Source organism: Balaenoptera acutorostrata, chromosome 2 (assembly GCF_949987535.1).
Source record: "Balaenoptera acutorostrata chromosome 2, mBalAcu1.1, whole genome shotgun sequence".
NCBI lineage: Eukaryota > Metazoa > Chordata > Mammalia > Artiodactyla > Balaenopteridae > Balaenoptera > Balaenoptera acutorostrata.
The window spans coordinates 178,237,104-178,261,546 of record NC_080065.1 but is presented as its reverse complement, the minus strand read 5'-3'; the positions used below and the strand labels follow the sequence as shown (position 1 = coordinate 178,261,546).

The following is a 24,443-nucleotide window of genomic DNA, read 5'->3' as shown; positions in this document are numbered from 1 at the left end:
GGCAGGCGGATTCTTAACCACTGCACCACCAGGGAAGCCCTACGATGGTATTTCAGTGTCCTTCTAATCACTCTGTGGAGCCCCTTCGAGAGGTATTTTTCACTGTTTTCTAGAACCTTTGAACAGTTACTGATAAATTACACTGGTTTTCTGCATGCTTTTTTTTTTTTTGCCAAATGTCTTGAATTTGCCATACGCCAGATCCCTGCATTATTCTGTCTCTCCGCATCAATTCAATGGGTGCGTATTGGGGGGGGACTGGGGGTGGTTCTTGCCCTTCCATTTCCCCACACGCGAGGGCTGACCGGCGGCTCCGGGGGACGGAGACACATTTGGGTGTGTCTGACTGGGAGACGCCAGGGTCTGGGTGCATGTGCTTCCGCTGATGGCCGCCAGGGGGCGCGAGAGGCCGGGACCTGGGCCTCTGCCTTGCCTCAAAGCCGAGACGAGGCTGCCGCGGGGCGGGGCTGCCGCGGGGCGGGGCTGCCGCGGAGGTGGGGCTTCGGAGGGGGTCCTGCCGTCTCCGTCATTGGGTCCTCCTTTTCACGGTTCCGCAAGGGCTGCTAACATTTGATGGCAGGCGCTCCACCGCGCCCCTACGTCCACATCACTCTCTGCCTCCCACTCTCCCCGCCCTTATCCGTCCTTCATTTTCCCTCCCTCCTTTATGCCACCCCTCCTGTCCTGCTTTGCTCCCCTTTTCTCGAATCCTTTGCGCCCCCATTTTTGGGCCCTCAGCCTCTAACTCTGAGGCTCCTTATTTCAAGTGACCTTTTAGAGAAAGATGTGGAAGGACACACTCCTAGCTGTGAACGTGACCTGTGGTCCCGGGAGGAGACAGCCACGCCTCCATGAACATCTTGCTTAGTTCTACCTGTTCCAAGAAGCAGGCAGTTTTACAAACATTCATTAAATTAATTCAAGTGGAGAGTAATTTTTTTTCTTTGAGTTGTTCCCTGGGGATCACAGAAGATCGTGAAAACCCTGAGCCCTCCAGGACCTGGCCACAGACATGCTCCAGCCCGGGGCTGGACAGAGGAGCCCAGAGTTGGACCTGGGCGGGGTGGGGGCAGGGAGACAATGAGGGCTAGTGGCTGCAGAAGTTGGGCCTGGGGACCCTCAGTGCCCGCATGCATATATTTTGCCCTGAAATGCCCTCTGTGCCTCTATTATCGTCAAGAAAGGCCCAGTGATCAATGACACATGAGCTTAAGGACTATATCTTCATCAGCTGTGGTGAAGCAGGCCTCAGATGCAGAAAATACAGGCTTTCAGGTGGGAAGGGGTTGGAGGTTCCTATCTCTGTGTCACTCTTGGAGCTCCAAAGGCCAGCCTTGGCCCTGCTTCCTGTGTGGCCTCGGGCAGTTACTTTGGCCTCTCTGAGCCCTGTGAGAAGGATGAGCCAAGTGAGCTAATGTCTAGGCAGGGACTTGGGGAACATGATGGCTTGTAGCTAGATCCCTGCTTCATGGAACCTCTTCATTCACTCCACAGCGGTTTCTTGAGCACCACTGTGTACAAGGCTTTGGGAACAAAGCCATGAGTAGGACAGTCCAGGCTCCTGTCCACTCGGAGCCTCCAGTCTAGCGGGTGCATCAACCACACGAGTGGTCAGTGCTGAGCATTGTGCCCACAGGGCCCGGGTGGCATCTGGAGGGGTACCAGGGTGGTACACTGTGCCTCTTCTCCACCCCTGGTGTGGCTTATTTGGAGGATGGAGGATGAGGAACCAGCAGGGCTCAGTTTGGGGCACCTGCTTCCCTGGCACCGGGAACCTTGCTCCAGCATCTGATTGTGATATGATAAAGGCTGTGACAGAAGAGGGGCAGCCGCTGGGACCCCTCCCTGGCAGAGGATCAGGCAGCCAGGAGAGAGAGGGGCAGAGCAAGGCAGCTTTGATGCCCCCAACCCCAGACCTCTACCATCTTGGGAAACAGTATCCCAGAGGTTTAAGAAGATGCTGACTTAAATGGGCTCCCCAGTCTGGCCGACATGGCTGAAACGCACACTCTGTATTATTCCTTGAAGAAACTGTTATCTTTCTTCAACGGTGTTATGGCTGTAAGTATGTCACAACCTGGGCCCTGGGGATTTGCAGCCCTTCCTCCACAACTGACTCGTTCAAAGACAGAAATAAGTTGATCCAAATTCACTGGCATCCGGATCTGTGGTCCCCAGGGAAGCAGGAGGGATGTAGGGCCGACAGACAAGGAGCGGGACACACTGGGAACAGGTGTAGCCTCCATCGACCCAGAGCTGCTGAAATCAAGCAGAAGAGTGTGATCTGGGGGACCTGGGGTCCATGGCAGAAGAACTTGGCTCTAAAGAAAATCCTGCAGAAAGCTAAGTTGTTAAGGAAGGCAGGAGGGAATGGTTCTTCTCTTGGTCCTCTACATGTTTCAAACCATTTTTTTTCTTACTATAAAAGTAACCCAAAATATGCACTGCTTAAGAACTAATTGCTTTTAATAGTAAAACAGTATGAGGAAAGGCCGCCAGGGAAGAGGAGGAAATTAACTATCACTCTTTACCTGTGGCTGTATCATTTTGATGGGAATTAAACAAGATAATGCCTTTAAAGGGCTGATGCTTGTCATCGGAACATGGCTCAATAAATATCATCATTATATCCTTCCAGACTTTTCTATGTAACTTTTAAAAACAGCAAAACAAACATGGGATGCTAAAGCTTTACAATCCTCATTTTTTTTCTCTTTTAAAAAATTGTGAGTTTTTCATCCTTTTAAATAGACTTTTTTAAGAGCAGTTTTAGGTTCACAGCAAAATTGAGCAGAGATGTCCCATATAGGCCCTGACCCTGCACACACAGCCTCCCCTACCGTCAACATTCCCCATCAGAGTGGTACGTTTGTTATAATGAACCTACACTGATATCATTAGAACCTAAAGTCTACAGTTTATACGAAGGTTCACTCTTGTTGTTGTACTTTATTTATTTATTTTTTTGGCTGAGGTCCGTGGCATGCGGGATGTTAGTTCCCTGACCAGGGATCAAACCCGTGTCCGCTGCAATGGAAGAGCGGAGTCCTAACCACTGGACTGCCAGGGAATTCCTGGTGTTGAACCTTCCATGGTTTTGACTAGTGTATCCACCATGTCAGCATCGCATGAGTAGTTTCACTGCCCTAAAAATCCTCCGTGCTCCACGCATCAGCCCTCTTTCCCCGCTGAGCCCTGGCAACCACTGATCCTTCTTCTGTCTCCATAGTTTTGCCTTTTCCAGAATGTCATATACTTGGAATCGTAAACCATGTAGCCTTTTCAGATTGGCTTCTTCCACTCAGCAATGTGCCTGTAAGTTTCCTGTATGTTTTTTCCTGGCTTGATAGCTCATTTATTTTTAGTGCCAATATTCCATTGTCTGGATGTACCACAGTTTATTTATGCATTCATATGCTGAAGGCCATCTTGGTGGCTTCCAAGTTTTGGCAATTATGGATAAAGTTGCTAGAAACATCCATGTGCAGGTTTTTATGTGAACATGAGTTTTCAACTCCGTTAGATTAATACCCAAGGACTGTTGACAATCTACTTTTTAAAAAAAATTTAGGCCTAATAAATAAATAAATTAATTAAAAAAATAAATAAATTTAGGCCTTAAAAACATTTTTCTGTATCAATAAACATTCTCCTACCACAGAAGTCAGCAAAGTACAGTCTTGTAAATAGATTGATAGATAAAATTCATTTGTAAATAAAATAAATTTGTTTATGGATTGTGTACAGCTGCTTTTCCACTACACTGGCTGTTTCATTTCAACCGAGACTGTATGGCCTGCAAAGCTCACAATATCGGGTACTTTTGCAAAAAAATTTGCCACCCCCTGTCTTACAAGCATCATTTAAAATAACTGTCTAGGGACTTCCCTGGTGGCACAGTGGTTAAGAATCTGCCTGCCAATACAGGGGACACGGGTTTGATCCCTGGTCCGGGAAGATCCCATGTGCCGCGGAGCAACTAAGCCCGTGCGCCACAACTACTGAGCCTGCGCTCTAGAGCCCGCGAGCCACAACTACTGAGCCCGCATGCCACAACTACTGAAGTCCATGCACCTAGAGCCCGTGCTTTGCAACAAGAGAAGCCACCGCAATGAGAAGCCCACTCACCGCAACGAAGAGTAGACCCTGCTCGCCGCAACTAGAGAAAGCCCGCATGCAGCAACGAAGACCCAACACAACAACAAAAAAAATAAATAAATAAATAAATTTATAAAATAAAAAAACTCTCTAGGATTCCATTGCATGGCTGTACCATGATTTACGTACCCAATCTGTTATTAGTTGCTTCAGTTACTTCCAACATTTTGTCCTTAATGAACATCCCTGCGCATCCTGCTTTTGAGGCACATATGTGACTATTTTCCCTAGGTTTAATGTCTAGAAATGGAATTTCTAGGTAAAAGATTTTACCATAAAACCTTTAAAGTTTTAAATATGAATTGCAAAATGTCCTCCTGCCACGACTCCCGCCCCCCAAAAAAGAAAGGTTGTTACCTGGTAGCAATGTATGAAAATGTTTCGGGACTTCCCTGGTGGTACAGTGGTTAAGAATCTGTCTGTCAAGGCAGGGGACATGGGTTCAAGCCCTGGTCTGGGAAGATCCCACATGCCGCAGAGCAACTAAGCCCGTGCGCCACAACTACTGAGCCTGTGCTCTAGAGCCCGTGAGCCACAACTACTGAGCCCGCGTGCCACAACTACTGAAGCCCGTGAGCCTAGAGCCCATGCTCCACAACAAGACAAGCCACCTCAATGAGAAGCCCGTGCACCGCAATGAAGAGTAGCCCCTGCTCGATGCAACTAAAGAAAGCCCGCACGCAGGAACAAAGACCCAACACAGCCAAAACTAAAATAAATTAAAAAAAAAAAAAAGAAAAGGAAATATTTCTCCACACTCTCACCGACTCCAGGTATTATCATTTTTGAAATGTTTTTGCTGATTTTATTGGCCTTTGCTCCTCCTGCCCCCTCCCCCAGGAGATTTGTATACAACTAACAGATTGCTTTTCCCTGTCTGGTTTCTGTTCTAAAGCTCTCTGGCGTGATCCTCATCGGCCTGGGCATCTATGTCAGTTTCAGAGGGGCTGTTCTGATGGTCCTCGGCCTGTCCTCTGCATACCTATTTCACGTTGGCTACCTGTGCCTGGTGATGGGCTGCATCACAGTGCTGCTTGGCTTTGCTAGGTGGCACAGAGCAACCAAAGAAAGCCGAGGCACCCTCTTGTTTGTAAGCTGGATCTGCACACAGACCCCACAACTTCCCCATCGTGTCTGAATCCTTCCTTGCATGTGTTGCAAACTCCTTTGATTGACAATATTTATGGTGTCTTGTTTGAGGGCATCAGACTCATCCATCTTTTCCTTTATGATGGGTCTCATTTAGAACCCCTCCTCTACCCAAGCACACAAATTATACTCTCCTAGGTTTTCTTTCCATAATTTTAAGTCTTGCTTTCTCACTCTTAGCTCTTTAGCCTTTTGTCGTGTGTGTTTTCTCGTGTGTGTGGTGTGAGGTAGGGGTCTGATTTGATTTTTTTTTTTTTCCCATTTGGTGACATACTGTTGTACTTACCAACTGGTCCATCGAGTCCTCCTCTGTCTATGCTAGTTTCCATTATGCTCAAGTCTGTTCTGTGCACACTGCTTTGTTCCATTGGCCCATGTGTATATCCCCCACTAACACAACACTATTGTAATTGCCATGCAGCACAAGTACATGTTCAGATACATGGGGTATGAATATTTCGAGCATGATCATGCAAATAGCATGTCACAGATTTTGCATGTCTTACTCATTCTCACATATAGCCTTGGCCAAATGTCTCCCCAGAGTCCAGCTCCAAGAGTCCCCATTCCCACTTCCCTTAAAATCTTGTCTGAGCTCATCATCGCACCCAAAGTTGCATCTGTGTCCAGCATCTTTTGTTTTCCTTCCTCCATTGTGTTGCTGCAAAACTCCAGCAATTTCTGTTTGGGGGTTTCAGGGAGATTCTTTCTCTAGCCATCTCCCAGAGCATAAACAGCCCCGACTGTTAAAGCACCCACCCTCACTTTCCTCCTCCCTGAATCTCCATCATCTCTCATTTTCTTTCTTTCTTTTTTTATAAATTTATTTATTTATTTATTTTTGGTGGCGTTGGGTCTTCATTGCTGCGCGTCGTAGGCTTTCTCTAGTTGCAGCGAGTGGGGGCTACTCTTCATTGCAGTGCTTGGGCTTCTCACTGTGGTGGCTTCTCTTGTTGCAGAGCACGGGCTCTAGGCTTGTGGGCTTCAGTAGTTGTGGCACGCGGGCTCAGTAGTTGTGGCTCGCAGGCTCTAGAGCGCAGGCTCAGTTGTTGTGGCAAACGGGCTTAGTTGCTCTGCGGCATGTGGGATCTTCCTGGACCAGGGATCAAACCCGTGTCCCCTATATTGGCAGGCAGATTCTTAACCACTGCGCCACCAGGGAAGTCCTCGTTTTCTTTCTTAATTACTTCATTCAGCAAAGATTTATTGAACAGGTACCGTGTCTGCAAGATTTCGTTTTCTCTTCAGTAGAATGTGGACACTATTTTATCCATGTTTTAACTCGGAGGAGTCAAAGAGTACTCTCTCTCACACCCCACGTCCAACCCACTGGCAAATCCGATCGACTTTACCCTCAGCATCTGGTCCGTCCAAAGCTGATGGCGTTGGGAGCCACGAAGGGTTCTGAGCAGAATCATGCCCTGACTCAGGTGCTCACAGGCGCCCTCTGGCGGCTATGGAGGGAACAGAGTGTAGGGGGGACCAGGGTGGAGGGACTGTATTGGTCCAGATGGGAGATGGTGGGGGCTGGACCCCGTGGGGCCAGGAGAGGGTGAGAAGTGGGCAGATTCTGGATAGACTCTGAAGATGGAGCCAATAGGACTTGCCAATGCCTGGATATCTGTCCTCTGGATGCTCCAGTCACCCAGAGGTTGGGAAATATTATTTTTCTTTTTGAAAAATATTTATTTACTTGGTTGCGTCGAGTCTTAGTTGCAGCATGTGGGCTCCTTAGTTGTGGCATGCAAACTCTAACTTGCGGCATGCGTGTGGGATCTAGTTCCCTGACCAGGGATGAACCCAGACTCCCTGCATTGGGAGCGCAGAGTCTTAACCACTGGACCACCAGGGAAGTCCCGGGAAATATTATTTTTAAATTATTTTTGGTCACGTAGTGGCGGCTTGCGAGATCTTAGTTCCCCAAACAGGGATCGAACCCAGGCCCCCAGCAGTGGAAGCACGGATTCCTAAACACTGGACCACCAGGGAATTCCCAGGAAATACTAATATTAATAAGAATTCTCAGAATCTGACACAGGAGCCACATGTCTGGGGTCTCACAACTGCCTTCATGTTTCTCCTGGTCGACTGTGGGGACCCCTGATGTGTATCCACTGTGCTTTCCTGCCTCTCTGTGTCAAGGCCAGATAAGCCCAGCCATCGGCCGGTCTGGCGACTCAAAGCCTGAATTATCAAAGAGATTTTAATGATAATGATAATAATAATAGGCATAGATAGAAATAGATGAAAGAGGAGACAGGAGCTGACCTTCCTTTGACAACCCCCCCCAAATCTGGTCTCTAGAAGCTCCACAGAACCCACTGAGACCCCCTGAGCTGGTCCCACCCCTCCATTGTGCAGATGGGGAAACTGAGGCTCTGGAGGGAAGCAGCTTTTCCTCGATGGATAACTTGAAGTCCCCCCACCCCCGCTTACAGCATTTCCCACTGTTTCCCACCAGGCATGTGAATTTCATCGGAAACATGAGGCATTCTCCCCTGGCACCCACCCTCCTGTCATCTGGTATCTCCCCTTCAGTCCGGTCACCCCTCCCCGCAATTTGTGTTTCTGAGGTTTCTTGGCCCTGCCTCTGTTTTTTGTTTTGCTTTGTTTTGTTTTTGTTTTTGTTTTTTTGGCCTTGCAGCACGGCTTTAGGGATCTTAGTGCCCCGACCAGGGATTGAACCGGGCCCTCGGCAGTGAAAGCACTGAGTTCTAACCACTGGACCACCAGGGAATTCCCTCCTGCCTCTGTTTGGTGCCCCCCCACTGTCCCTCCTCCCTTTCCGTCGGCCCCTGCTGTCTGCACACACCGCTGGAAGTCACCTCTTAGGCCTCCCAGACTCTCAGAAAGTGCTGGCGGTGAAATGGGGTTCCAGCTATTATTATTTTTTTAAAAATAAATTTACTTATTTATTCATTTTGTGGCTGCGTTGGGTCTTCGTTGCGGTGCGCGGGCTTCTCACGGCGGTGGCTTCTCTTGTTGCAGAACACGGGCTCTAGGCACGTGGGCTTCAGTCCTTGGGGCACGCAGGCTCAGTAGTTGTGGCTCACGGGCTTAGTTGCTCCGTGGCACGTGGGATCCTCCCGTGACCAGGGCTCGAACCCGTGTCCCCTGCATTGGCAGGCGGATTCTTAACCACTGCGCCACCAGGGAAGCCCTCCAGCTATTACTGATAGCTCCTAAGAATATCCCACTGCCAGCATCCTGGACAACATTCAGGAATGCAACACCTGGAAGAAATAAAATAACACCCCCCCACCCCCCCGCCCCCAGGCGTGTGTTCTTTCAGAATGGAGAGGCCACGGTGGCCTGGGGATGGGGTGGAAGGACTCCCAGCAGACTCCCACCCCCGACTCCCCACCCCGTGTTTTCCAGTGTTTCTCGGTCATGGTCATCATTCTCATCGTGGAAATCACTGTCGCCACAGTGGTCCTTGCCTTCTTCCCGACTGTAAGTACAGCTCGGCTTCTCTCACTCTGCATTAGAAATAAACAGAATCAATAGAAGCCCCTCCCCTCCCCCCGGGAGGCTCCCACGCTCGCCAGGATCCGGTGATGGTGGGAGACTGAGTCTCCAGAGATAGGGTGAAAAGCCGGAAACCTCAGCCCTGCCTTCAAAGGCTCCCCCTCAAGAAACTGCGGAGTGAATTGGACCACCTCTCATTTGGGGGAGTAATGGGAAGTAATTGCTGGGGGAGTAATGGGAAGTAATTGCTGGAGGAGTAATGGGAAAAGCTGTGAAGTTTCTTGGGGTTTTGAAATGAGTTCAAAATAGAGGGCTATTTAGCAAGATCCATCAAAATGACAAAGCACGGGCACTTTGACCCAACCAGCTGGTCCCTAGGAATTATCCAAGGATATGCTTGTTTGTGTGCAGCGTGTCATACATACCAGGGTGTGAAAAAGATTGCTGCCGGCCTAGTGAGCATTAGTTTGGGGCGGGAGGAGTTTATAATATATAATAATCCACACAAGGGAGTCTGATGCAGCTGGAAAGAAGGAAGGAAGAGGCTCTATATGCAGGAGATGGTACATTCTCCAGGACATAGTGCTGTCCCCGTTTGCGTCCCCCCAGAGACTCACCTTGAGAAGAGGATTTGAAGGCTCGTGGTTTATTTGAGAGGTGATCCCAAGAAGCACCTGTAGGGGACAGGGGCAGTGAGGCAGGGAAGGGAATGTAGCCCCTAAAAGCTGACACTGGGTGCAACTGGGCTCAGTCCTGGTGGGGGATGTCGGGGACGCAGCAAGGAGCACGCCATCTATTTTCTCCACCCAAGCGACTAGGGAGCTGCAGTATTAATCCAACACCTCCCATCAGTCATTGCTTAAGGGCTGCTCCCAGGGCGCATGCGTGCTGGGAGGCCACTGCAAGAACCTCGGTTGCTGGGGGCTTCCCTGGGGGTCCAGTGGTTAAGACTCGGAGCTTCGACTGCAGGGGGCGCGGGTTCCATTACTGCTCAGGGAACGAAGATCTTGAATGCAGCAAGGCGCGGCCAAAAAGTTAAAAAAAAAAAAAAAAAAAAAAAAAAAAAAAAAAGAACCTCGGTTGCTGGCAGCGGGAAGCCGGGCTCCGCGGCACAGAAAATAAGAGAAGCCACCGGGATTTGAGCAGGGCAACGAGAGCCACTGCTACTCGTGTTGCGAACAGCCGGATGCAGAACAATGAGAATAGAATAAAGCAAGGGGAACAATAATGAGGATATACTTTGCTTTGACACACATAGCATATCTCTTTGGAGACACTGGAAACCGTAACAGTCGTGGTGGTGAAGTGGGAGAAACTTGTCGACTGGGAGAAAAAAGTGGGAGGGAGACTTTTCATGGTCTACCCTTCTGTGCTTTGTAAATTTTGAGCCGTGTGACTATTTCACCTCTTTGGGGAAAAAATGGTTTTAATTTAGACCTCTATTTAAAAAACAGAAAATTAAAGTTGCCCCTTTTGTGCAGAGAGAAATTCAGTTGCTGAAGATGATATTCAAGTTCCTCATCGAGTTGCAGCCATAACGGGGGCGTAGCGGGCGTGTGGGCGATTCAAAAGAGCAGATGATTCAAAGCCGTTTGTGAGTTTGGATACAACCAGATGTGCTGGGCTCGAGACCCACGCTCTTCCCTGTGTCCCTCTCTCGGGGGCGATGGTAGCCTGAGTTCGTCCTCCTCCAGCGCAGACCCATGGCTGGGGGAGGGGCCATGAAGGAAGCAGAAGGGAAGCCCTCACCTCCCTCCTGAGTCCCCAAGAAACCTCACCAAATGGGGCACCTTGCTGTTTTCTGTGCTCACCGCTCCCTGTTTCATCTCTGAGGTTAGAGAAGTGGCCTTGGAGCACAGCTTTGTGACCCTGAGGATTACAGAGGTTACAAACAGCCAGATGACTATTCCCTGGAATGGAATCTGGTCATGGAGAAGGTGAGATTCACATCCTTTTTTTGTTTTGTTTAATTTATTTTTATTGTAGTAAAAGATATATAACATAAGCTTATCATCTTACCATTTATAAGTGTCCAGTTCAGTGACATTAAGCACTTTCCTATGGTTGTGCAACCATCACCACCCTGAATCCCCAGAACTGAAACTCTGTCCCCATTAAACACTAAGGTTCCTTCCCCCAAACCCCCATACCCACCAACCTACATTCTACCATTCTCTAGGAATTTGACTCCTCTAGGGACCTCATATAAGTGATATTATACAGTATTTGTCTTTTTGTGTCTGGCTTATTTCACTGAGTATCCTCAAGGTTCATTCATGTTGCAGCATGAACTTCCTTTTTAGGGCCGAATAATATTCCATTGTATGGATGGACCACATTTTATTTATCCCTTCCTCTGTCAATGGACACTTGGGTTGCTTCCACCTTTTGGCTATTGTGAATCATGCTGCTGTGAACACGGGTTTACAAATATCTCTTCGAGTCCCTGTTTTCAGTTCTTTTTGGTATATACCCAGAAATGGAACTGCTGGATCATCTGATAATTCTATGTTTAATTTTTGGGGGAATTTTCATACTGTTTTCCACAGCAGCTGCACCGTTTTACATTCCCATCAGCAATGAAGGCACAAGGGTTCCAGTTTCTCCACATCCTTATCACCACTTGTTATTTTCTGTTTTTGTTTTTTGATAGTAGCCATTCTCATCGGTGTGAGGTGGTGAGACTTATATCTTGAGTCTTGGTGTTTAAGGAGCAGGACTGGCCTCCATGTGTCATCTAAGCTCTTGAGGCAGATGGTTGAGAAGGGTCTTTGAGGCTAGGGAGGGTGTGGAATGGAAAAGCCATTGCCTGTTTCTAGGAGTGTTTTCCATCTGAGTCTGGGGCCCAAGAACTGCTATGGGGTCAAGTTCAAGCTTGGGAGGGGGCACAGGATGGGTAGGGGACTTGCCTGCATCCCCGTTTTGGCTTCTGAAGCTTGAGGTGGTAGAAAGTACCTCTCATTCATTCATATAGTCCTTCCACTAATCTTTTTTTTTTTTTAATTTAAGTATAGTTTAAAAAATTTTCTTTTAATATTTATTTGGTTGCGCTGGGTCTTAGTTGCAGCAGGCAGGCTCCTTCATTGTGGCTTGCTGGCTCCTTAGTTGCGGCACGTGGGCTCCTTAGTTGTGGCATGCGAACTCTTAGTTGCGGCATGCATGTAGGATCTAGTTCCCTGACCAGGGATCGAAACCGGGCCCCCTGCATTGGGAGTGTGAAGTCCTAACCACTGCGCCACCAGGGAAGTCCCTATATCACAACTTCTTTATCCATTCCTCTGTTGATGGACCTTTAGGTTGCTGTCCTTCCACGAGTCTTTATTGAACACCTACTATGTGCTGGGCACTGTTCAGAGGTCTGGGGACAAAGCAGGGCACAAAACAAAATCCTTGCCCTGTGTTGCTGACACTCGAGTGGGGAGATGGAGAAAAAACCTCTAAGTAAACATTGGTGGCTGGGATGATAAGTGCCATGAAAAAGAAAGCAAGGCAGGGAAAGGGCAGAGAGAGTCAGGATTTTGTTTACTTGTAGGTGCTATTTGTCACCTATTTTCAGCACAGAGTGGGATGGCCTGTCCTAGCCTTTTTGTATTTAGTTGGGGATCAAGTGATGAGCTCTGGCCAATGAGCTGGGAGGAGAAGTGATGTGAGTCACTTCCTGGCCAAATTATTTAATTACCAGTGTAGGGCCCTCTGGACCTTTTTTTCTTTTTTCCACAATAGTGGAATCATCTGGATGGTGGCTGCTTCACAAGCCTCAGTCCCTGAGAGACTTTGATAAATGGAGTTCCCCTGCCAGGTTGGTATGAACATTTAGTGTGAGTGAGAGATGCACTGCTGAAATTGAAGGGCTGTTTGTTATGCAGCATCACTTAGCCTGGCCTGACTGATACAGGGCTGGTGGCTAACTTAGAAAGTGGGGTCAGGGCAGGCCTTCCTGAGGAGGAACACTTGAACAGAGACCTGAATGAAGTGAGAGAGGGAGCTGTGCAGACATCTGATGGAACAGCATTCCAAAAAGAGGGAACAGCCATCTAAAGGCAGCAAGGCTGATGCTTACTAAGTGTGTTTAAGAAACAGAGAGGAGATCAGTGTGGAGCTGAGTGAGTTCAAGAGAGAGCAGGGAGATGAGGACCTGAAGGTGACAGGGCAGATCATGCAGGGCCTTGTGGACCACGGTGAGGAGTTCAGCTTTTACTCCCAAGTAAGATGACAGCCATGGAGGGTGCTAAGCCATGATGGGGTGGGGAAAGGGAGGCATTTAGCACAGGCATTGGAATATTGTGACTACTCTAAACAGTAGCCATGGTGACCATGATTTCTAGTGTTTTTATTATTTTGAAATTTGAAAGGGAGTCTTCAAGTGTTTATTCTCTTCTCTGCAGCTAAAGTGCTGTGGCATGAAGAACTACACAGATTTTCCATCCTTCGAAAGGATGACTGGCCATACCTACCCCAGGGGCTGCTATAAATCCATCAGGACCGTGGCCTGCAAAGGGCACAACGTGTCTGCAGATGTCACCGACCAGGAGGTAACTTGACATTTTGTTAGGTGTCTAGGTAGACCCCGAGGGCTGGGAACTTTTATAAAAATTGCATTTTTGCAGGAACCCTAGCGATTTTGACCACAATTTCAGCTCATTTTGACCACACAGCCTAGGGTTACCATCCCCATATCACAGATGGGGAAACTGAGGCTGGGGAGGAGAGTGGTTCAAGGTCACATGGCTTTGGTAGAGCCGGGATTTGATCCATGTTCGCCTGTGTCCATTGCCTGGGTCACACTGCCTGCCTCACAGAGGAATCAAATTGCAGCAATAATGATGGAAAATGATTGTTCTGTAGATAGTGATGGCCGCCACATGACTGGGTACTCATTCAGTGAATTCAGTCTCCATCGCACCCCTTGAGGTGGGGACTGCCCTTCTCCCATTTTACAGATGAGGAGACTGAGGCACAGAGAGGTTCCCATAGCCAGGGAGGGGTGGAGCTGGGCTTCAAAGCCCAGCCCTCGCTTCCCCACCCCTAACTTCTGCTGCAGGGGAATAAACACATGGGTCTTCCTTGAGAAATGAGGGTCATTCCTTAATTCATCCCTTCACACTGAATGTCTCTTGCTGGGTGAATTGGCCAGAGTGAGTCCCAGGCTAGGGCCTCAGAGAGGGACGTGGCACCACACAGTGACCCACTGTGCCCTGTACAACCTGCCTGTCACCTCCTGACCTCCTCTCCTCCCACTCACCCCTCACTCATTCCACTCTAGCCACACTGACCTCCTCGCTGCTGCACAAATACAGCAGGCACATGCTTGCCTCAGGGCCTTTGCAGCACAAATACAGCAGGCACATGCTTGCCTCAGGGCCTTTGCAGCACAAATACAGGAGGCACATGCTTGCCTCAGGGCCTTTGCATAGGCTGTACTTTTTTTTTTTTTTTTTTTTTTTTGGCCTTGCAGCTTGGCTTGCAGGATCTTAGTTCCCTGACCCAAGACTGAACCCGAGCCCCTCGGCAATGAAAGCACCAAGTCCTAACTACTGGACTGCCAGGGAATTCCCATGTTCTTTCAGCCTGGAATGCTCTTCCCCTAAATGTTTTCCTACCTCATCTCTTTCAAGTCTGTGCACAGTTGTCACTTCCTCAGTGCGGCTGTTCCTGAATCCCTATCTATAAAAGGATGCTCCCCATTCACCATCACACTCCATCTCCTTACTCTGCGTTAGTGTCTGCCCAGCGCTTAATCACCACCTGACAAAGTCTTTTCTGTACCTGCTTATTTTATTACCTGTTTTTCCCACTCAACTGTTAGCCCCACCAAGGCAGAAATGTTTTCTCTTTTGTACATTGCTGGGTTCCGAGCGCCCGTTTCAGTGCCCAGCACACAGTGGACACTTAAAAAAAGCCTATTAAATGAAAGGGGGCACTGAGCCCTTTGAATTCAAGACAACTCAAGCTTCCAGAAGAAAGGGGAGTATCTCAGTGGCTGCAGAAAGGGAAGTGAAGGTCCCATCACCTGCAGGTGGCTGTTCTGCTCATTCACTGTGCCTGTTCTCTTAATCCCTCTGAGCTTCAGTTTCTTCACCTATAAAACAGAGAAAAGACTAGTACCCACTTTATGGGATTATAGTGAGAAAATACATGAAAATGGCTGAGAAAGTGCTGGATACATGTTAGCCCTTTTGTTCATATGTAAAGGGGACTTAGAAATAACTAACAGTTACTGAATGCTGGATATGTATCAGGCCACTGCTGTGTACTTCATGTAGATTCTTTCTTTTAATCCTCACAAAAATCTTGTGAGGCAGATCCTATTGGTCCCATTTACAGTTGGGGAAACTGAGGCACAGAGAGGTGTAGTGACTTCTCCAAGGTCACACAGCTAGCAATACCTTGGGACATCTGATCATATTCTTTTTTAAAAATATATTTTTAAAATTTATTTATTTACTTAATTTTTGGCTGCGTTGGGTCTTAGTTGCAGCACGTGGGCTTAGTTGCCCCTTGGCATGTGGGATCTTAGTTCCCCGACCAGGAATCGAACGCGGATCCCCTGCACTGGAAGGTGGATTCTCAACCACTGGACCATCAGGGAAGTCCCTCTGGTCATATTCTTAATCAACACACTTGGATATCAACACAAATGGATACTAGGGAGTAAGTGGTATGTTCTGGGGTGGGGTGAGGGAATGAGGAGGCCAAGGAAGATGCTGGGGTGGGGGGAGCAGTCAAGTAAGGAAGAGCCAAGGTCCTTATGGCTGTGTCCTTTTCTCCTCCCTGAATCTGAGAGGAATGTTGGTGGTCCACCCATTGGGGGTTGATGGGGACTTGGAATCCAGGAGTCCCTGACCAGGTTCTGCCTGCTTTGATGTTTGTATCTGCAGGGCTGTTTCCCTAAGCTCCTGAAAATAACCAAGACTCAGAGCATCAACCTGAGTGGGGGCTCTCTGGGGGCAGCAGTGATACAGGTAAGGTCCAGCTCCTCTGGGACACACCAGTCTCTTTTATTGAGCACCTACTGTGTGCCAAGCACTGTTAGGGACACTGGGGACAGAGCAGCGACAAAAGACAAAATCCCTTTTGGGACTTCCCTGGTGGTCCAGTGGTTAAGACTCCGTGCTCCCAATGCAGGGGGCACGGGTTTGATCCTTGGTCGGGGAACTAAGATCCCGTATGCCGCAGGGCACGGCCAAAAAAAAAAATAATAATAATAATAAAGACAAAATCTCTACCATGGTGGAGCTGACATTCAGTGGGGGCGATGGATGATCATTTCAGTATAAGATACCTGCTGGGAAGGAAGTAAAAGAGGGTGATGGGATAGGGAAGGGAATCAGGGATGGCCTCCCTGGTGACATTTGATCAGTGACCGGAGGAGGTGAGGAAAAGCCATGTGTGTATATGGGAGTTGACAGAGGGAAGAGCTGGTGCAAAAGCACTGAGGCAGCAATAAGCATGGTTTTCTCAGGGACCAGCAAGAGTGGCCCCTGTGGCTGGGCAGGCTGAGTGAGGAGGATGGTAGGGGGAGATGAGGGCAAGGCCTTGTAGGCTACAGAGAGGGGCGTGGCTTTTATTCTGAGTATGATAGAAAGCCATTAGAAGGGTTTTAACATTCACTTTTTCACTCTACAAACCTTATTGAGCACCTACTGAGTCCAGGCACTGTTGTAGGCACTGGGGATACAACAATAAACTAAACAGACAAAAATCCCTTCTCTCATGGGGATGACATTCTAATCAGCAGGGAGAAACAAAAAATATGATTTTTTTTTTTTTTTTGGCTGCGCCAGGCAGCTTACAGGATCTCAGTTCCCCGACCAGGGATTGAACGTGGGTCACAGCAGTGAAAGTGCTGAATCATAACCACTAGACCACCAGGGAACTCCCAAAATATGGTTTTTTTAAATTAGAAAATTTATTGCATGATAGTGATAAGAGTTAAGGAGAAATATAAAACTGGGAAGAAGAGAGAGGAGGTAATTTTAAGCAGGGTGATTTCATTACTGTTTACCTATAAAGGGGGCAAGGCATGAAGGTGCTGGGGGCGTCAGACCTAATTCAGGTGAAGAAAAACTTACTCCAGGGATATGCCCTGTCCACCCAGCTAACGAGTCTGGCTTACACTTATGTGGTAGGAGGCCTGTGTGGGAAAGTGCTGGGGCTCTGAACTCCAGCCCTGGTCATGTCACTCACTAGCTCTCTGACAGAGCATCAGGACCATGGCCTCCCTCATTTGTAAAATGGACTGCCCAATTTTTGTGAGTCATTCATGAGGTGCAGTATGTCAGAGGCTTTGCACAATGCCCTACCCACAGAAAGCATGAAGTGATTGCGGGATGTTATTGTCATTAAGTCTAGGGAGGTCCTGCCCAAAGCAAGGATCACAGGAAGGCAGTGGCTGAAGGGTGATAAGGTCTCCATGCACCAGTAGAGATGCTCAAAGACTACTCATTATAGCAACACTATTCTCATTCCTGAGCCTTGTGCAAGGGGGAAACTTTGCTCAGAGCCCAGCCCAGATAGGCCCCAGGGAGAAAAGAATGAACATAAACTTGGGAAGTAAATGGAAGTTGTTTTCAATTCAACTGGTCCTGATTTTTTACACTATCCAGATTGTAAAAACAGAATGAAATATGATTTGTAATACACAGAACGGATAAAGCAATAAATAATGGCAGAATATTGCTCAACTTTCAAAAGCCAGGTTTCTCTTTTGAAAAAAAGAAAATTCTCATCCCAAACACTAGCCTAAGCAAGCAGGGGCTTCAGTGGCTGCACAAAACAAAGACTTTGTGGAATTAGTTCCAGAGAGTCACTGAACAAGCAAACAGCAGCAGCAACAACCACAACCAGCAACACAAAAAACCCTGGGGAGTAGGGGGAAGGGAGATCTGATTTTCAAAGTTACCACATTATATTTTTTAAATGTCCAGTTTTCAACAAAAAAATTGCAAAGAAACAAAATTCAAAGAAATGCAAAGAAACAGAAAAAGTGTAGCCAGCATACAGGAAAAAAAAAAAAAACATCAGTCAATAGAAACTGTCCTTGAGAAAACCCAGATGTTGGATTTACTAGACAAATACTTTAAATTAGGTATTATATATATGTTCAAAGAATTAAAGGAGACTCTCTAAAGAACTAAAGAAAAGTATGAGAATGATGTTTCATCAAATAGAAAAGATTAACAGAGACAGAAATGAGTTTTTAAAAGGAAGCAAATAGAAATTCTGGAGTTGAAGTGTACAAAAATTGAAATGGAAAATTCAGTAGAGTGGGCCAACAACTGATTTTAGCTGGCAGGAGAAAGAATCAGTGAACTTGAAGATGAGTCAGTTGAGGAACAGAAAGAAAAAAGAATGAAGAAAAATGAACAGAGCCTCAGAGACATGTGCGACACAATCAAGCATACACACATATGTGCGATGGGATTCCAGAACAGGAGGAGGGAAAGAAAAAGACAAAAAGGATACTTGAAGAAATAATGGCCCCAAACTCCCCAAATTTGATGCAAAACATGGATCTACACATCCAAGAAGCTCAATGAACTCCAAGCAGTATAAACTCAAAGAGATCCATGTCTCAACATTGTATAATCAAACTGTAAAAAGAAAAAGATGAAGAGAGACTCTTGAAAGCATCAAGACGGAAGCAACTCATCATGTACAACAGTGGTCCCCAACCGTTTTGGCACCAGGGACTGGTTTCATGGAAGACAATTTTTCCACAGACTGGGGGTGGGGATGTTTCAGGCAGTAATGTGAGCGATGGGGGGGATGGTTCAGGCGGTAATGCAAGTGATGGTTCAGGTGATAATGTGATGGTTCAGGCGATAATGTGAGCAATGGTTCAGGTGGTAATGCGAGCAATGGTTCAGGCGGTAGTGTGAGCAATGGGGAGTGGCAGATAAAGCTTTGCTTGCTCTCCTGCTGCTCACCTCCTGCTGTGCAGCCTGGTTCCTAACAGGTCCACAGCCTGGGGGTTGGGGACCCCAATGTACAAGGTATCTTCAATAAAATTAATAGCTATTATCTCATCAGAAATCATGGATGCCAAAAGCAATGGGATGACATATTCAGAGGCTGAAAGAAAAAAAAAGTGTCAACTAAGAATTCTGTATCCAGCAAAACTATCCTTCACAAATGAAGGAGAAATGAAGATATTCCCAGATAAACAAAAACCAAGAGAATGAATTACAAACAGACCTGTAAGACCTACAAGAAATACTAAAAGGAGTTGTTCAGATTCAAATGAGAGGACAGAAAACACCAATTTGAATCCACATGAAGGAATAAAGAACACTGATAAAGATAACTACATAGATAAATATAAAAAACAGTATAAATTTAAAATTTTTTAAAAAACTAGACTTCCCTGGTGACACAGTGGTTAAGTATCTGCCTGCCAATGCAGGAGACACGGGTTCAACCCCTGGTCCAGGAAGATCCCACATACTGTGGAGCCTGTGTGCCACAACTACTGAGCCTGCGCTCTAGAGTTCACGCTCTGCAACAAGAGAAGCCACCACAATGAGAAGCCCATGCACCAAAACAAAGAGTAGCCCCTGCTCGCCGCAACTAGAGAAAGCCTGTGAGCAACAACCAAGACCCAACACAGCCAAAAATAAATAAATAAAATAATAAATAAATTTATATTAAAAAAACCTATTCTTCTCCTACCTCATTTACAAGACAATTGTATAAGGCAATAGCCATAAAACTGTGTTGACAGGGCTTCCCTAGTGGCGCAGTGGTTAGTAATCTTCCTGCTAATGCAGGGGACATGGGTTCGAGCCCCGGTCTGGGAAGCTCCCACATGCCGCGGAGCAACTAAGCCCGTGCACCACAGCTACTGAGCCTGCGCTCTGGAGCCCACGAGCCACAACTACTGAAGCCCGCATGCCTAGAGCCCGTGCTCTGCAACAAAGAGAAGCCACTGCAATGAGAAACCTGCGCACCACAGCGAGGAGTAGCCCCCGCTCGCCGCAACTAGAGAAAGCCTGCATGCGTAGCAACGAAGACCCAATGCAGCCCAAAATAAATAAATAAAATTCAAAACAAAACAAAACAAACAAAAAAACCAAAAAACTGTGTTGACAGACTTACATTAAGATGTAATTTATGGGCTTCCCTGGTGGCACAGTGGTTAAGAATCCACCTGCCAATGCAAGGGACACGGGTTCGAGCCCTGGTCCAGGAAGATGCCACATGCTGCGGAGCAACTAAGCCCGTGCGCCACAACTACTGAGCCCGTGTGCCACAACTACTGAAGCCCGCCTGCCTAGAGCTCATGCTCTGCAACAAAGAGAAGCCACTGCAATGAGAAGCCCGCGCACTGCAACGAGGAGTAGCCTCCGCTTACTGCAATGAGAGAAAGCCCGCGCGCAGCAACAAAGACCCAACGCAGCCAAGATAGATAAATAAATAAATAAATTTATTTTAAACAAAAAAGAAAAGAAATGTCTGTTGTTTGTAAACCACCCAGTCTATTCTGTTACAGACGCCCAAACGGACTAAAACAACACCCAAGACAATTAACAGTCATTCCTTGGCATCACTCAAAACCCAGGCCATTGTCAGATTTTCCTGATTGGCTCAAAAATGTCTTTTCACACTCGGTTTCTTTAAATTGGGTCCAACAATGTCCACACAACACGTTTTTCATGTATCCTAAGTTCCTTTTATCCTAATCCAGTGGTTACAGAATTAGAAAATGCATTAGAATACTCTGGACGTTCTGTTAAAGCACAGGTGTCTGAACCTTACCCCCAGAGCTTCTGACTCAGAAGGTCTGGCAGGGGCCCAGGAATCTGCATTTCTAACAAGTTCCCAGGCCATGCTGCTGGAATGGGGAACACACTTTGAGACCACTGCTCTAGATTCCTCCTCTTCTTCTCCAACCCCACCTGTCTTAGATTTGTTGCAGAAAAGGTGTGGAATGTTGGGTAATGCAGTACCTTCTGGATTTGGTGCTTGCTTCTCTGTGGTCCCTTTATCTTGTTCCTCTCATCCCCATATTTCCTTTTCATCTCTTGTTCTCAGCCTTGGCTGTACATGAGAATCCCATGGGAGCTTTAACAAAATATCGGAGCCTGCACTGCATCTCCCATCTCCTGATTTAATCGGACTGGGTTGTGGCCTGGGCATGGAGACTCTTACATTTACCCAGGTGGTTGCAAGGGGTGGCCATGATCACGGCTGAGAATCAATAAACAAAGAGCTTCATCCAAAGATCATAGCGGGCTGAATCAGTTCTTTCACTGGAGATTGCAAAATGGTGGTTTATCTAATTCTTCCATCTTTCTTTTGGAGGGATTTTAAGGAGGATAAAATGGGCACATGTCAAAATTGCTATGCTGCAATCATCTCCCAAGTCTGGCAGGAACACACCTAGTTTTCTTTGGAACCAGCCCGCCTCTCCGATTTCTGTAAACCAGGGGCAGGCATGTGATCCCAGCAGGCCAATTGGCATGTTCCATCTGTCCAACCGCAGTCATTGGTTCAGGCATGGGCGTGGGACCGAAACTGGCCAATGAGACTTGGTTTGGGGACTTTGGATACGGTAACGGGGAGAGAACAGTTCTGCCAAATCTCACCTGGTTCAGAAGGGACTGCCTCATGGGGGCAAGACTGCAAAGAGAAGGCATGGAGAATCCTGGGATGGTACACAAGTCCTAGCTGACTCTTGCACTCTGCAGTTCATGCACTCACTCAACAAATATCTGTCAGTGCCTGCTCTATGTCAGAAATAAACTATTTTAAAAATAGAACAGAGGGACTTCCCTGGTGATGCAAGGCAGTTAACAATCCGCCTGCCAACGCAGGGGACACGGGTTCAATCCCTGGTCCAGGAAAATCCCACATGCCGCAGAGCAACTAAGCCCATGCGCCACAACTACTGAGCCTGTGCTCTAGAACCCTCGAGCCACAACTACTGAGCCCACGCACTGCAACTACTGAAGCCCACGCACTCTAGGGCCCACGTGCTGCAACTACTGAGCCCACACACTGCAACTACTGAAGCCCGCGTGCCTAGAGCCTGTGCTCCACAACAAGAGAAGCCACTGCAATGCGAAGCCCGTGCACCGCAACGAAGAGTAGCCCCCACTCGCCATAACTAGAGAAAGCCCACGCACAGCAACGAAGACCCGACGCAGCCAAAAAAAAGAACAGAAACAGTGTCATAGATACAGAGAACAAACAGGTTGTTGCCAGAGGGGAGGAGAGGAATATGTGAGGGAGATTAAGAAGCACAGATTTAAAGTTGCAAAATAAATGAGTCAGGGGTATGAAATGTACAGTGGGGGGAATATAATCAATAATTGTGTAACTTCTTTGTATTGTGACAGTTGGTAACTAGGCTTATCATGGTGATTATTTTGAAACGTATAGAAGTATCAAACCTATCAAACCGCTATGTTGTGTAACAGCAACTAACATAGTGTTGTAGGTTAATTACACTTCAAAAACAAACAGGTAATTCCCTGGCAGTCTGGTGGTTAGGACTTGGCATTTTTACCGCCAAGGGACCGGGTTCAATCCCAGGTTGGGGAACTAAGATCCCACAAGCTGCTGGCGCGGCAAAAACAAACAAACAAACAAAATCATAGAAAAAGAGATCAGATTTGTGGTTACCAAAGGCAGGGCATGGGGGGAGGGGGAATTGGATAAAGGCAGTCAAAAAGTACAAACTCCCAGTTATAAGATAAAAAGTACTAGGGATGCAATGGACAACACAATAAATATAATGAACACTGCTCTGTGTTATATATGAAAGTTGCTGAGAGTAAACCTTAAGAGTTCGCATCACGAGGAAAAAAAAATTTTTCTATTTCTTTAATCTTGTATCTAGATGATGGACGTTCACTAAACTTATTTGATCGTCATTTCATGATGTATGTAAGTCAAATCATTATGTTATACACCTTAAATTTATACAGAGCTGTATGTCAATAACTGGAAGAAAAAGAAGAAATGGACTGTTTTTCCTGTTTCTGACACCAAACGTGTGGGGATTTTCCACACCAAACAATTCTCTGGGGGCACCAACAGAGTGCCCTACAGTTCAATTCAATTCTGACACTGCCCCGAGTTAGTGCAGACCCCACAGTTTAAGGGCTCAGTCCCGCAAGACCGGCTCCATCTCAGATGCCAGTCACCAGTATTAGGTCCCCAGGGCACCCATACTTCTGTCTGACGTGGCTACAAAATCAGGGGGTTCCCGCAATCCCCCCTCCGTTTCAGGTTTGATCATTCGAATAACTCACAGAACGCAGGAAATCCTTTACTTACTGTTACCAAGGATATAGCTCAGATGGGAGTGATAGTTTTAACATATTTATTTATTTCTTTATGTATGTATTTGGCTATGCCGGGTCTTAGTTGCAGCCCACGGGGTCTTCGCTGCGGCGTGCAGGATCTTTAGTTGCGGCATGTGGGCTCTTCATTGCGGCACGCATGTGGGATCTAGTTCCCTGACCAGGGATTAAACCCGGCCCCCCTGCATCGGGAGCTCGGAGTCTTAACCACTGCACCCCCAGGGAAGTCCCGACAATTTGTTATTAACTCCAGCCCCTCTTTCCTCCCTGGAGCTCCATCCCAGGGGTTGGGGCTGATGGTCTCAACCCTCTAATCATAGTTTGGTCTTTGTGGCAATCCTCCCCATCCTGAAGCTACCTAGGGGTCCCCAGCCTAGCTTGTCTTCTCATTAGTATACAAAAGATGCTCTTATCACTCTGGATATTCCAAGGGTTTTAGGAGCTCTTTGCCAACAACCAGGGGCAAAGACCAAATATTTCTTTTTTATTTTGTATCAGACAGGAAAGAGCTGGGTGCGGTAGTAAAAAATTTAAAAATCCCTGCCTTTGAGGTGCAGATATTACAGTGAAGGAGACACTTGTTTAAGTTAAATGAGTAAATTATATAGTATTTTAGATTCTAGGGGCTGTAGGGAGGAGGACACCAGGAAAGGGGCAACAGAAATGCTGCGGGAGGGTTTGCAGTCCTAACCTGGGTGTTGGGGAGGGAGGTGGGTCAACAGTTTATTTTTGAAGTGTGATTGACCTACAACACTATGTTAGTTCCTGTTACACAACATAGCGGTTTGATAGGTTTGATATTTCTATACGTTTCAAAATAATCACCATGATAAGAAGGTGAGATTTGTGCAAAGACCTGAAAGAGGGGGTGAGTGAGGGGAGCCACGTGACTCCACGCAGAGGGAACAGCCAGTGCAAAGGCCCTGAGGCAGGGGCCTAATGTGCTCAAATAGCAGCAATGAGGGGCAGAGCAAGTTTGGGGGGCAAGTGGGAAGAGTGACAGGGCAGGTGACAGGGAAGAGAGTGAGGTGACAGGTCAGATCATGCAGGGCCTTGTGGACCCCGGGGAGGGCTTAGGCATTTGCTCTGAGTCAGGTGGGAGCCATGGTGGGCTCCCACCAGGGGGATGTGACCTGACTCAGGTACTCACTGGCGCCCTCTGGCTGCTATGGGGAGGACAGACATTCTTACTAGAATTAATTGAGGCAATATCATCCTCTTTGCCCTCCATGCAGTGGAACCTTCCAGGGCCAAGGCGGTGACCACGAGGCCCAGCTAGAGGCAGCCCCAGACCTGAGCCTCCCTGTCCTGATTCGGGTTCTGCAGCATCACACATGGCCCTCGACCAACTATCTACTT

General features: G+C 47.3%; 1 protein-coding gene across 1 annotated transcript; it reads left to right on the top strand.

Annotated features, from left to right (window-relative positions):
* The first annotated feature begins 1,992 nt into the window (after positions 1-1,992).
* On the top strand, positions 1,993-23,016 carry TSPAN16 (tetraspanin 16). Its single transcript, XM_057540461.1, is given in 8 exon segments — positions 1,993-2,061; positions 5,054-5,248; positions 8,686-8,760; positions 10,609-10,648; positions 10,651-10,712; positions 13,161-13,307; positions 15,654-15,737; positions 23,011-23,016. Coding segments are annotated over 8 exon segments (678 nt in total).
* The last annotated feature ends 1,427 nt before the right edge of the window (positions 23,017-24,443 follow it).